At 37.4% G+C, this 12,220-nt stretch overlaps 2 protein-coding genes across 2 annotated transcripts; both read right to left on the bottom strand.

Annotated features, from left to right (window-relative positions):
- Positions 1-231: 231 nt before the first annotated feature.
- eif2ak2 (eukaryotic translation initiation factor 2-alpha kinase 2) lies at positions 232-8,604 on the bottom strand. Its single transcript, XM_003441187.4, has 19 exons — positions 8,380-8,604; positions 6,516-6,642; positions 6,277-6,431; positions 6,074-6,191; positions 5,850-5,923; positions 5,317-5,466; positions 5,089-5,221; positions 3,969-4,024; positions 3,792-3,882; positions 3,516-3,547; positions 3,385-3,427; positions 3,225-3,298; positions 3,021-3,140; positions 2,774-2,902; positions 2,469-2,685; positions 2,251-2,394; positions 2,026-2,133; positions 1,473-1,535; positions 232-705 (listed from the first exon to the last, which is right to left on the bottom strand). Exons 1-19 carry the CDS (start codon positions 8,478-8,480, stop codon positions 568-570), a joined length of 2,073 nt encoding a protein of 690 aa, XP_003441235.2. The 5' UTR covers positions 8,481-8,604; the 3' UTR covers positions 232-567.
- Positions 8,605-9,505: 901 nt separating this feature from the next.
- On the bottom strand, positions 9,506-12,201 carry gpatch11 (G patch domain containing 11). Its single transcript, XM_003441033.5, has 8 exons — positions 12,019-12,201; positions 11,588-11,814; positions 11,466-11,507; positions 11,258-11,378; positions 11,073-11,163; positions 10,795-10,911; positions 9,829-9,910; positions 9,506-9,728 (listed from the first exon to the last, which is right to left on the bottom strand). The coding sequence occupies exons 1-8, from the start codon at positions 12,066-12,068 to the stop codon at positions 9,673-9,675; spliced, it is 786 nt and encodes a 261-aa protein (XP_003441081.1). The 5' UTR covers positions 12,069-12,201; the 3' UTR covers positions 9,506-9,672.
- Positions 12,202-12,220: the final 19 nt, after the last annotated feature.

The following is a 12,220-nucleotide window of genomic DNA, read 5'->3' as shown; positions in this document are numbered from 1 at the left end:
TAAGGCTCAAAAACGCTTCACCACCCAAGATTACATTTTGTCTTCTTCTTGCTCCCTGATACTGCTGATTAGCCACTTCTGTTTTAATTAATGAAATTGAAACCAAGCACCTAACCGGCCATTGGGCAACTTCCGTCGCAATTTTTTCACCCCAAACATGAAATATATAGGGCACATAACCACCCCTAATAAAACAAGTACATCAATTATAGAAACTGTCCAGGAGATCAGTGACTGTTGTCGATTTCTTTATTTTTATTACTAGAAAGTGTTTAGTGCAACCTGAAATGAACCATTTCAAGATTTAAAATAGATTATTTCATACCAACTGACAGTTATAACTTACAAAATGATTCTTTGTTCAAAGTAAACAATTCAATCCATGCTGCATTCTCCAGTTTTCTTCAAGTACTGTACCACACCGTACTCCACAGTGATAGTATGATAGTAAAATATCAGGTCATCAAAAGACACATCCTTGTGCATTCAAGGTCCTCCGTGTACTTTGGGATATGACGATGAATTACAAATCATGACAGAAACGATTTTAGTACTTCCTTGTAGTGATCAGACAGTGTTACTCTGACGTTTCATATTTTTAAGCTGCATAAACAAGCGTTTGCACTCTTCCACATCACTCTTAAGTTTACTTGCTTCTGGTCGGTCTTCTGGTTTCATGCTCAGCATTGACCTTATAATTTGGCTCTGCAACAAAACACAAGAAAAAGGAGAGATATCACATCGATAAATGCCAGCAGCATGTCTGACAATATACATATTATATGTATATATATATATATAGATATAGATATATATATATATAGATATAGATATATATATATATAGATATATATATATATATATACACACACACATACACATATATATATACACACACATACATACATATATATATACACACATACATACATATATATACACATATACATACATATATATACACATATACATACATATATACATATACATACACATACATATATATACACATGTTACATATACATTGCATGAAAGTTGTTGTTTGTACATAAATATTGCTAAAAAATGTTTTAGTATATTGGTATTTTGGGGTCACTAGAATATGTCATCATGCATAGTGATGGTAACGAGTACCTGTAATTGATTACTTCGTCTTATACAATAAATAAGTAGTTTGCACAGAAGGAGAACAAGTATATGTATTTATTATTCACATGTTTGGCGATTATAAACAGCTGTTGAATATATACAAAGATATAATGTTGACAACAAGAATAACACGATAAATTAACATCCATGACTGTGTTTTAATATATGAGCAAAGCGAACAAAACTAGTTCCTGATTCTTTGAGAGTTCACAATTTATCTGTACGTAACACTACAAATGCCTTTATATCAGCTGTAACTACACCCCTGTTAGTGACCATAATAAAAGTTACCCACAAAGAAAAATACTTGGCACATTTTGTACCTCTTGGTGAAAATGAGTAGAAAATCCATGCGGAAATTTCTGGTTCCTTGCATCTTCCCAAATCTGTAATTCGTACAGTGGTTAAAAAAGACAAAGCACATTTAATTAGTGTGATAAAACTAATAACCTGTCCAACAGACATTTTTTAAGTGGGTATTTTGCTTTGCTTAAACATCCATTCATGGAACCATCCTGTGGGTTGCCCCTCTTTTGCCAACATCTGCAAATCTCTGAACACGGAAGAAAGTAACCTTTTCTTTACTGAGGTCAACAGCAGACATCTTGAGTTTAAGAGTCAATATAAATAAGTGAGAATGACATGGCTGTGTAATGTGTTTTACAGGTTCTAATGTAATTCATTATCCCATCATATCACATCGGCCACAGCAGTCCATCAGCTGCAAAGCCAATAAACTGCTCCCAAAATATTTCTTCATAGCAGGAGGTTCTAACTGATGATCTGATGATTTAAAATGATCTCAAAACAATTAATTAGCAACAAAGTAATACTAAATAACATGAAAAATGTGAAACGTGTCTCTGAACAACTCACTCTGGTCTTTTCTTCACCAGCTGGGATATTCCAAAGGAGTTCAAAAAATATCAGGCCAAAAGCAAATATGTCCACCTTTCGGTCATAAAGTGTTGAGCGCTTGCTCTTCTGTCATAAAACAAGATCAAAGGAAAAAAAAGTTCAGAACTCAAGCAGTTTGAATTTCCGTGGGCCAAAATTAATGCTATATCTATTACAGAGGAATCTCAATACAGGTGATCTCACCTGCTCAGGAGCCATGTAAGATGGGGTTCCTTTGTACACAGTTCTCTCTATCAGATCCTCAGCATTGTCATCTTTTTCAGTAGTGACCAGACCAAAGTCTCCAATCTTCACTTCTCCTTCCCGTCCAAACATGATGTTGGCAGGCTAAATAAATAAACAAAAGTAGCTTTATGGCTTATATGATGAAATAAATGATGTCATTATTTCTTCTGCCTCACCTTCAAGTCCCTGTGGATGAACTTCCTGGAGTGAATGTATTCGATTCCTGTGACTATTTGCTGGGCAATGTTCAGGCTTTCTTCTCTTCTCTTGGAGTCTCGCAGAGACTTCTTAACATTTTGAACATTCTTCTCATCAATCCACACTCGAAGTGTTTTGGTGTCACACAGCTCCATCTGAATATAGAGGTACTTTACAGAGGAATCAGTGGAGGAACTGCAAGAAAAGAAAGATATGTCTATTGCATTTGGACTTAAACGACAAGTCAAGTACAGCAAGGACTTTAACATGCAAACGGACTTACTGTGAACTACTGCAACTATCAGCTGTACTTTCTGGCTGGTATTCCGAATCCTCCAGCCAACATGTGTAGTATCGAACAATATTGGAGTGATGGAGTTCTGACAACGTCACCACCTCTCGTAGAGCTTTTCTGATCAAGAGGTGACAGAAGAAAAGTCCACATTAAGTTAATAACAATAAACCTATAGTTTTAATGAAAACATATACACAATAATTAGAAAAAAACCACCATAAATTACATGACTTACTCTCTGCAGCGGATAATTTTTATAGCATAATACTTCTGTAATAGTTTCTGTTTTGCTTTGAAAACACGACCAAAGGCTCCTTTACCAAGACGCTCTATGGAGTCGTATTCTGATGTAAACCTGTTAAAAGGAACACAAATTTCCCAATTATATCTCTGTGAAAAAACATCACACAATGTAATTTCAGAATTTAATTCTTCGTACCTTAATGATGGGGCTGATGTATTCTGATTCTGACCATTTTTTGTGCTCTTCACTTTGAAATTGGGCATTATATCCTAAATGAAAGTCATAACATAAAAGTTAAAATTTGGAATACGAACCAATAAAATAAGCTAACATCATTAATCACTTCATAATTTACCTCTTTGCTGTGTTTGTGAGCATTTGGGAAATTTGCTGCAATCCTAACAAGACAAAATATCATTGGACATCAACAATGACCTCTGGTAAAATATTATGCTACTTTAAAGTAGATGTTAAAAGCTGAATTACCTTATTTTGGGCTTTACATCAGGACTTTGAACCTTAGTATTGGCAAACAGAAAAATAATAATAGTTATATTTTTGCATTAATTACTTAAGAAAAACCGTACAAAGTCCTCTTTTACTTTATGCTAAAACAATCTGTCTCCTTCAAGTGCTGGAATAATCAAGGGCAGATTTCACTTACAAAATAAGTTTGAGAAACATGAAATAGCTTCTACATTAGGCGGAGCATTACAAACAGATGAACCATAGCATAACTGAAATTCATAGGAAACAACAGACCTGCTCCTTGGGAGGGTTTGATGACTCGACGAAAACAACTGAGTCACTTTTACTTGTTGCAATGCTGGTTGATTTTGGATGACCAGAGTCCCTTGAAGAATGCAATGAGACATTAGTAGGTATTCTCAGCATTATATTTACCATTTTTATGGTTATAGTGCTCAGTGAGTGCCTCACAGTGTGCTTGGTGAAGTGAAGGACTTGGCACCATCTTCTGCTGACCTAGCATTTACCTGAAAACACAAAGAAAGAGGTTTGTTATTTTTATAGGATTTTATTTCACCTAATATGCTTAAAAATGTAATTATTGCAAAGAGAACTATTTATTTTCATTTTCACCTATCTCACATCCTTTTTTCTTCCTTCTTTTGTCACCTGTTCATTTCCTTATGGAGTTTAATAGATCAGACTTATTTAAGGAATGCACCCTCTTTTACTCACAGTTGTCATGTTGGCAGAGGGCCACGGTTCTGGTAACGGGACTTTTTGTTAGTTGTTATTTCTTATCCCATAATTTGTGAATAATTTAAACAACTGAATTTATTCTCATACCTTGAAGAAATTTTGCACTATGTTGCTAAGTCCTAGTCTTTTTTTCTTTTCAGATTTAGCAGTCCACGAGGATCTTAGTTTTCTTGTCATTATTCATCCCTGTGGACTCTGGATGCCCATGATGACAGCAAATCTTTAATTCTGACACACTTAAATAACAGTGATATACATCTGTGGCAACAACCAACCACAGATGACTACACAGGTTCACCCAGCCTAACAACAACTATTGTTTGGGTCACACATATTTTCTATAAAGCAGTGGCATAAAGTTGCTTTGTATCCTTTGTATGTAGTTTGAGAGTATCCTAGACATCCTTGATACCTTGCAAAGGACATGGCAGCAGTGAAGATGATGGAGTCCCTAAATGAGACTGTCAAGAAGATGGGAAGCAGAATCCCACAGGCACATTATCATAGCATAGTCAGTACTATCAGGAAATCAAAAGTGGCCTGATACTGAATGAACTTTTCAAGCGAAATACTTTCCATTGGAAATGACATAGGTATGTTCTGAGACATCTAGCCATGATGGCCGAAGCCAAGGACTTCCTCACCCGTACAGGGGATGGGAATAAAGCAGTGACTGATGGAAGGTAAAAATGCACTGAGTTGGGCATAAAATAAAAGTATTGAGATCTTTCAGCACACTTAATTCTTAATGTATCAGGGTTTCACCGGTCACTAAATAGTCAATGAGGTGGCCAAAATATTTCACATCAAAAGAGCAGAACATGTTAAATACCTTGCTGTCCCAGTCTGACTGTTCCTGAAGAGCAGCCCAGGCCAGCCGAGCTGCATTTTGTTTGGCTTCCTTGGCACTCTTACCTTCACCCACAGGGTATTCCTTTTTGTTGATTACTAATTTGTAGAAAAATCTGTTATGAAAAAGTGAAACCATAAGTTAACTGCTTGCAATAAAACATCCATCAAGAGAGCCTGCGATGCCTATTAAAGGTTCAGTCATACTCACTGTCGATTATGAGGCGGTCCACATATTTTCTCTTCAATAAATGTGTGGGAGCGGGATGTTTTCTGACAGTAGTGGTTGACAAGACCTATGAAATTTGACTCTATAAAATTCTTGTCTTTAGCCCTCACAGTCAAACTCTTCATCTGATCGCTGCAATATCAAAGACAAAATCAGAATCAGAATACTTTTAGAGCAGTTAGAGCAGCAACTAACGAAACTAAATTAAATAATACAATATCTTACAATAAATCCATCACAATATATTAAGTTAAAAAATATAACAAATAGCTCAATTATAAAAATCTCAGTATATAACACAAATTAAACATATATGGTTAAAATTGTACTGCAAACCGTAAAACTTAGATGGGGGAGTTGTGCAGAGCGATACAGAGGCAGGAATGATTTCCTGTGTCGTTCAGTGGTGCATTTGGGTAATCTCCATACACATACAAACTGAAACTTCAACCACTTTAAACAATACATAGTTTACAAAAGATAAAGCGTCAAAAAGAAACACTGTTTCAACTCACCAGACATCTGGAATATTTTGTTTCGTTTCCTCCTTTTGCTGACTTGATGTGAAAATGTCATTCTCATCTCCAGTCTGGAATACAACAAGTACAACAAGTGAACAACATGCTACTAGAACATGCATGAAAATATTTAAACAATCATTTCAAATTCTCTCTTGAATTTCTCCAGTTTTCTGTGACGTCAAGTCAGTCAGTATAAAACAGTATGTTTCATGAGTTACCTCTAAAGTGCCACATATATCGTGATATACAAGCTTGGCTGCTTCCTCCTTAGCTTCCCTTCTTGTTTTCCCGGAAGCTGCCGGGTACTCCTTGTCACCAACAAAAAAGTTACACCATCTAACATTAAAAGAAAAATATTAAATAGATTTCAAATAGATTATTCACATCTACAGTCAAAACTAGATGCATCATGTAGACTTACTGATTATCATTATTTGGTCCAGGTCTGGTAGCCTCCACGGGCCTTACAATCACCCTGTTCCTTTGACCATACTCATTGAGCCAGCAGGTGTACTTGACGTTACTGACACTTCTCTGATGAACTGATGTATTAGAAACTTCTGCAGCATTTTCTGTCTGTTTGTAACCAACAAACACACAGCAGATTAAAACAAATATCCACACATACAGTGAGTGAATACAATGGTGCAATGATCTTACAGTATCAGCTGATTCCTCCAACAAGCCCGCCAAGGCATTTTTAGCAGCGTTCTGCTTGGCTTCCTTCTTGTTCTTTCCAACACCGTCAGGATAGGCTTTACCATTCAGAACAACTCTAATAGTAAATCTATAAAACAAATGGAAGAACTCTGTCAGACAAGACAGTGCATCAGTCTGGTGTGACTGTAGCTGTAAAGTGGAGGAAAACATTTCATGGATAAAAACTTCATTTTAATGGAGAGAGACAAAATATCAACCAAAATTCCACATGAAAACCCCCGCATTTCATTAAAGTTTTATATTGATTTGCATGTCATTATACCTGAGCAAAACATGATTTGGTATTTTGTGGAGAAACTCTTATTGGTGAGCACAAAATTATGACATTTCTTGTAGGTTTGCACTTTCAGGGGGGGGGTCTGGCTCAATCCTCATAATAGAAACACTCTAAATCCTTCATCACCCCTCCACAGATTTTCTATAGGACTGAGGTCTGAAGTCTGGCTAGGACACCCCTTGACCTTAATGTGCTTCTTTTTTAGCCGCTCCTTTCTTGCCTTGACGGTATGTTTTGTGTCACTGTCGTGATGGAAGGCCCATCCATAAACCATCCTCAGTTTTCTGGCTGAGGGAAAGAGGTACACTGTCCTCTTAATGCAGTGAAGTCATCCTGGCCCCTTAGCAGAAAAACAGTCCCAAAGCATAAATTTCTCCACTTCCATGCTTGACTGTGGGGATGGTGTTATTATGGTCATACTCAGCATTTCTCTTCCTTGAAACACTGTGGCTTGAGAGGTGGATTTTGCCTTATCTGACCACAGCACAATCTCTCAAAGCCTTATCTGAATCATTTACATGTTCACTGGCAAACCTAAGACCAGCCTGTACATGCAACTTTTTTGATCATGTGGGCTCTGCAGGCAATTCAAGATTTTAATCCATTGCAGCGTAATGTGTTACCAATGGTTTTCTTGGTGACTCTACTTCAAACTGCTTTCAGATCTTTAACAAGATAGTTTTGGGCTGATCCACCACCTTTCTCATGATCGTCCTCCGCCCATGAGGCAAGATCTTGCATGCAGCTCCAGAATGAGGGTGACTGATGATCAATTTTATATTTCTTCCATTTATGAATAATCACACCAACAATTGTCACCTTCACAGCAAAGCTTCTCGCTGATGGTCTTGTAGCCCATTTCAGCCTTGTGCAGGTGTATAAATTTCCCACGTGTGGGACTAATAAAGGTTATCTTAATCTTACCCAATCTTGATTCTGTGGACAGGTATGCTTTTTACACTTTAATTGACTGATTGATGGACTGATTCTAATCTGTGTGGCACATGGGCACACATGAATCTGTACACAATCATAATCAGTGTTGTGGGAAACTAAATTTCCTCTGCTGTGACATCATAGAGCCTTACATACTCTCATCTGCTAAGTACAGGTGCTGGGGTGCGAGTATAAAGTTGTTTTTTATTGTAATAACGTGATGTACTGTTTTGTTTTGTTTTTGTTTTGTCGTAGAAAGGTTTAAGTACTATTTTAAGATTAGTGGTAAACGAACTAAATATTACTATTTCCTCAGAGTGATAGTTAGTTTATCTGTAGAAACAGCTCACTAGTAAAATGCCACGGGATCAACATACCTGCGGACAGTAAATGTCCTAAAAACAACGTGTAGACTACACCTACCGTCCACAAACGTGCATCTGGTGGCTGGTAATCACCAGATTGGAACCTAGATTTCAACGTGCGGACAACACTTTCATTGAAAAAAAGTCCAACCAAAACACACAGATGTCTCCAAATCCTACACTGCGCGGCTTTCCAGGTCGCAGATCTGACTTGTGCTCAACTTACGTTTTGATGTGGTCAGGGCCAGCAGCTCCAACCTCCTCAAACTGCAGCACCAGCCGCTGCTTCTGTGCATACTCGTTTAGGTTAGCTACGTAGTTTTCCATCCTATGTTTGTCGGCAGTTGGAATATTTACTCAAAATACATAAAAATAGAGAAAAGCCTACAACTCTCATAATAAAACATGGTATCCGTTTTCCTTTTCCACGCCGTAAGTTTCGTTTTCTCTGTAAACGTCATACGGTGCCTTCACGTGATGTCAGATATGGCAGACACAATTTGTTCATTAAAGCAGTTATTCTATAACATCATCATCATTATCATGTTTTTTTAATGGTTTGAAACTGGTTGGATTAAGTGGAAGATATCTAAATAAAGCGCAACACCAGGGAAAGTTAAAGTATGGAAAAACCGTGAGCAGAAATTATGTTGTTTTTGCTGAGTAGCTGTTAGATTTGTCATTATGAGACTTTTTTGTAGCGTAGCTAATGTTAAAGCTCGACATTTTAACTTCAGTAACATATGCTTGCATTTTCTGTTCCCGTTTACGTAGCTTATCAACGAAGACTACATGTCCCAATGTATTAGTCACTCAATTCCATCGCTAAGGTTCACGGGAGATGCAGTTCTTAAGAAACAAACACGTTGCAGCAACTTTATGCCCCAAAAGGCGCAGATGTCCTTTTATCCCAGCCATATTAACCAAATATTAATTAACATTTAAGACATTAAAATTTATATTTTTGCCCTGTTGGAGCCTTTCAAAGTAATAGTGATGAAAACAAGTATGGCTGATATAAACTCACAACTAATCATAAAATATAAGGAAACTCAAAATTGCAATAGAGAGAAGAGTAAAACGTAAAACGTTTAATGAAGACAGATGTACACAAATAATCTTGGAATATGTAATACAATTTGTATTCGGCTTTAAAAAATATAAATATTGAAAGGCATCCTAATTTATGGAACAAACAAACAAACAACAACAACAACAACAACAACAACAACAACAACAACAAAAAACCCCAAAGACTGTATCAAACAAATAAAAATCTGATGATCTTTCATTGATGGACAGCAGATTAAAACTGGATGATAGAAAAAAAACGGCATTTCAGTTCTGATCACTTTATTTCCTTGGCTGCTTCTTGTATTCTGATGAGCACATACCAAAATGCTTTTTCCCCACTCACACATAGACCTAATGTTTTCATGATCAAACATTTTTAACTTTAAAAAAAATATCAAAACAAAAAACAACAACTGTAAGCTTGTGACACTAGTTTTGATTGTATTCATTCATGGTCTGCTGCTGTATCTCCAGGACAATTAGAGCACAAGTCCTCTTCATCTGTAAAACAGAAAAGAAAACATTACATAGATGCAGTAGGAGCAATGGCGATACAAACAAAGAAACAAATTGCGCTGTAGCCTATTGATATCACACTTACCATTATAGGTGGTCCCACACCATATGCAATAAAAATGGACTCCTCTCAAATAGGATGTCAAAATTTGTAGTTTATCAAAAGACTGCAACAGAGAACCACATATCACATTTAATTCAAATCCTATGACATGAATTTATATTTTTCAGTATATCAAAACAGTGTACTCTGGTCCTTTATTTACAAGATGGTAACAAGTTTTTATGCCAAAATGATGAAAAATATTCTTCTTTCGCCTGTTTAATTTAGGGGTCACCACACTGGATCATCTGCCTCCATCTCACCAGCCTTTTGCCAGTTCTTCACTACATCAATGAACCTGCTCTGTGGTCTTCTCATTTTCCTCCTGCCTGGCAGCTTCATCTTCCACACTCCTTGTTCAATATATCCACTCTCCCTTCTCAGCACATATCCAAACCTTCTCAGCCCCCCCCCCCCTAGATTTGTCTCCAAACTGCTCAACCTGAGCTGTCCCTCTGATGTGCTCAGGATTAGAACTCTTTCTTTTCGTCAATTCTACCATCTCTAAACCATTCATTATAGCATTCCTTACAACATCTTGCAAATCTTTCCTTTTACTCTTGCTGCTATCCCTCTGTCACAAAATATATCCCAACACTCGTCTCAACCCATTCCACCCTACACTCTCTTCGCCACCTCTCTTGTGCACTGTTTGTTGCTTTGGATGGTTGACACCAGGTGTTTAAATCCATCTACCTTCACTAACACTGTTTGCATCTTCACCCATCTCCCTCTCATTCACACACGTATTCTTTCTTGCATCTAGTGTCTTTCATTCCTCCTGTCTCCAGGTCATGCATCCACCTCTCCAGGCTCTTCAACCTGCTTCCTAGTACAAATAAAATGTCATCTGCAAACATAGCTAATAACATATATTAATTTTGATTTAAACAGATTTTATTCTCATAAAATAGATATGCATATTATATTCTAAAACAAAATACTAACAGTGAGTTCTGTAACCTCCTCTTCATCCTCCTCCTCCTCCTCTTCTTTAAGACCGTCGTCCTCTTCATCAGCATTTGCTTTAGGCCAGTACCAGTCTTCTCTTGGAACACTTATCCCCTGTAATGAGAAGAAACCTCAGCTAGGAAATACTTTGTGTCAGTGGTCTGTAATTTTCCTCCTTTCACTGGAAAGAGACTGATTAGAGAGAGACCTGCTACTAACACTAGCACTGTGATGTGCAGGAATCCATAAGGAGCTATACTCATAATTCTTTCCACCTTTTGACTGTCAAGCTGTTCGCAAGCTCGCTGACTCTTCCTGAGGTCTCCTTCAATCTTTCGCTCCTCTCTCTCCGTCCTTACTCTTGACCTGAAAACGCAAAAAAAAGAAAAGGTTACAAACACAGACTATAAAACACTTATCATAGGAGGGGACAACGTTTAGAGGTAGCTGCATGCTTCACCTGAAATCTTCCAGAGATTTGGTCTCATTCTGTTGTTTGGCTCGTACTTTCTGCCTATAATGCTCCAGTTCCTCTTCAGCTTTTCTTTTCTTCATCTCTTCCATTCCAATACCCCCTCTGTCTGATTATAAACAGAAAAGTGCTGCAATCATTCAGCTAGGTTGCACACAACATCACTAAATACTCATTTTAAAGTAAAATTTCTTACCTGTTTTGATATTTAGTGGAATTGGATCAACTCTTCCTGCTCCTATAGGGGTAACAAAGATTAACATCAGTGCACACTACAAATGCAAAGCAAATTCACAATTTAGCGAAGAACAAACTTGCCCTGCTTCCCAAGTCCTTGCCCAGCTTTGTAGCCCATTTTCTGCAGAAGCGCAAACCCTTTGTTTTCATTGCTGATGGAGCTCTGTAAAGCCGCTTCTCGGCTTTCGCTCTCCTGCTCCTTGTAGCTCTTCTGACGGTTCTTTATATTCTTTTCCTTTTGCTTCTCCTCCCTCTTCATTGCTTCTTTTACCCGCCTCACCATGCTGACTCCCGGTTTCACATCTTGACTGACAGTCGGAGGGACAAAGAAAAACGTTACAAGGGTGTAAAAAAAATGCCGACAACTATTCTGAGAGCAATGACACCCTGCTTCTTTGTTTTTATAGCTCAATATCGGAATATACTCCATTCAACAACAGTTTCATAGCACTGACCGAACATTGTTGTCAATATGAACATTTTACAGTAAACACCAGAGCCAAAACACTTACAGTTGGCTAAGAAATGCATCAGACATATAGTCCTCCTCTTCATCTGACATTCTGTACAAACTAAAGAGAGTTTAGTTTGTCAGAGGAAAAACAGAGAAAAACAGCTAAAAGAAATCTTCGGTTTGTGCGTTTGTATTTTCTTCTCTGGTGTTCTGTTCCTTTGCAAAAACGTTCCGAGTAGCTGCAAGGTACACACAAAGTC

Source organism: Oreochromis niloticus, linkage group LG13, assembly GCF_001858045.2.
Source record: "Oreochromis niloticus isolate F11D_XX linkage group LG13, O_niloticus_UMD_NMBU, whole genome shotgun sequence".
NCBI classification, from domain to species: Eukaryota; Metazoa; Chordata; class Actinopteri; order Cichliformes; family Cichlidae; genus Oreochromis; species Oreochromis niloticus.
The sequence above is the reverse complement of the archived record's forward strand: the minus strand, read 5'-3'. Positions and strand labels throughout refer to the sequence as shown.

Excerpts from the sequence above, each read along its gene's own strand:
- gpatch11 (XM_003441033.5), bottom strand. The coding sequence starts at position 12,068 with ATGTCAGATGAAGAGGAGGACTATATGTCTGATGCATTTCTTAGCCAA. Across the intron at positions 11,508-11,587 it reads GCAAGGACTTGGGAAGCAGG|GAGCAGGAAGAGTTGATCCA; the intron begins GCAAGTTTGTTC and ends TTACCCCTATAG. Across the intron at positions 11,379-11,465 it reads TCCACTAAATATCAAAACAG|ACAGAGGGGGTATTGGAATG; the intron begins GTAAGAAATTTT and ends GTTTATAATCAG.
- eif2ak2 (XM_003441187.4), bottom strand. The coding sequence starts at position 8,480 with ATGGAAAACTACGTAGCTAACCTAAACGAGTATGCACAGAAGCAGCGG. Across the intron at positions 1,536-2,025 it reads CTGGTGAAGAAAAGACCAGA|ATTTGGGAAGATGCAAGGAA; the intron begins GTGAGTTGTTCA and ends TACGAATTACAG. Across the intron at positions 706-1,472 it reads CTACTCATTTTCACCAAGAG|AGCCAAATTATAAGGTCAAT; the intron begins GTACAAAATGTG and ends GTTTTGTTGCAG.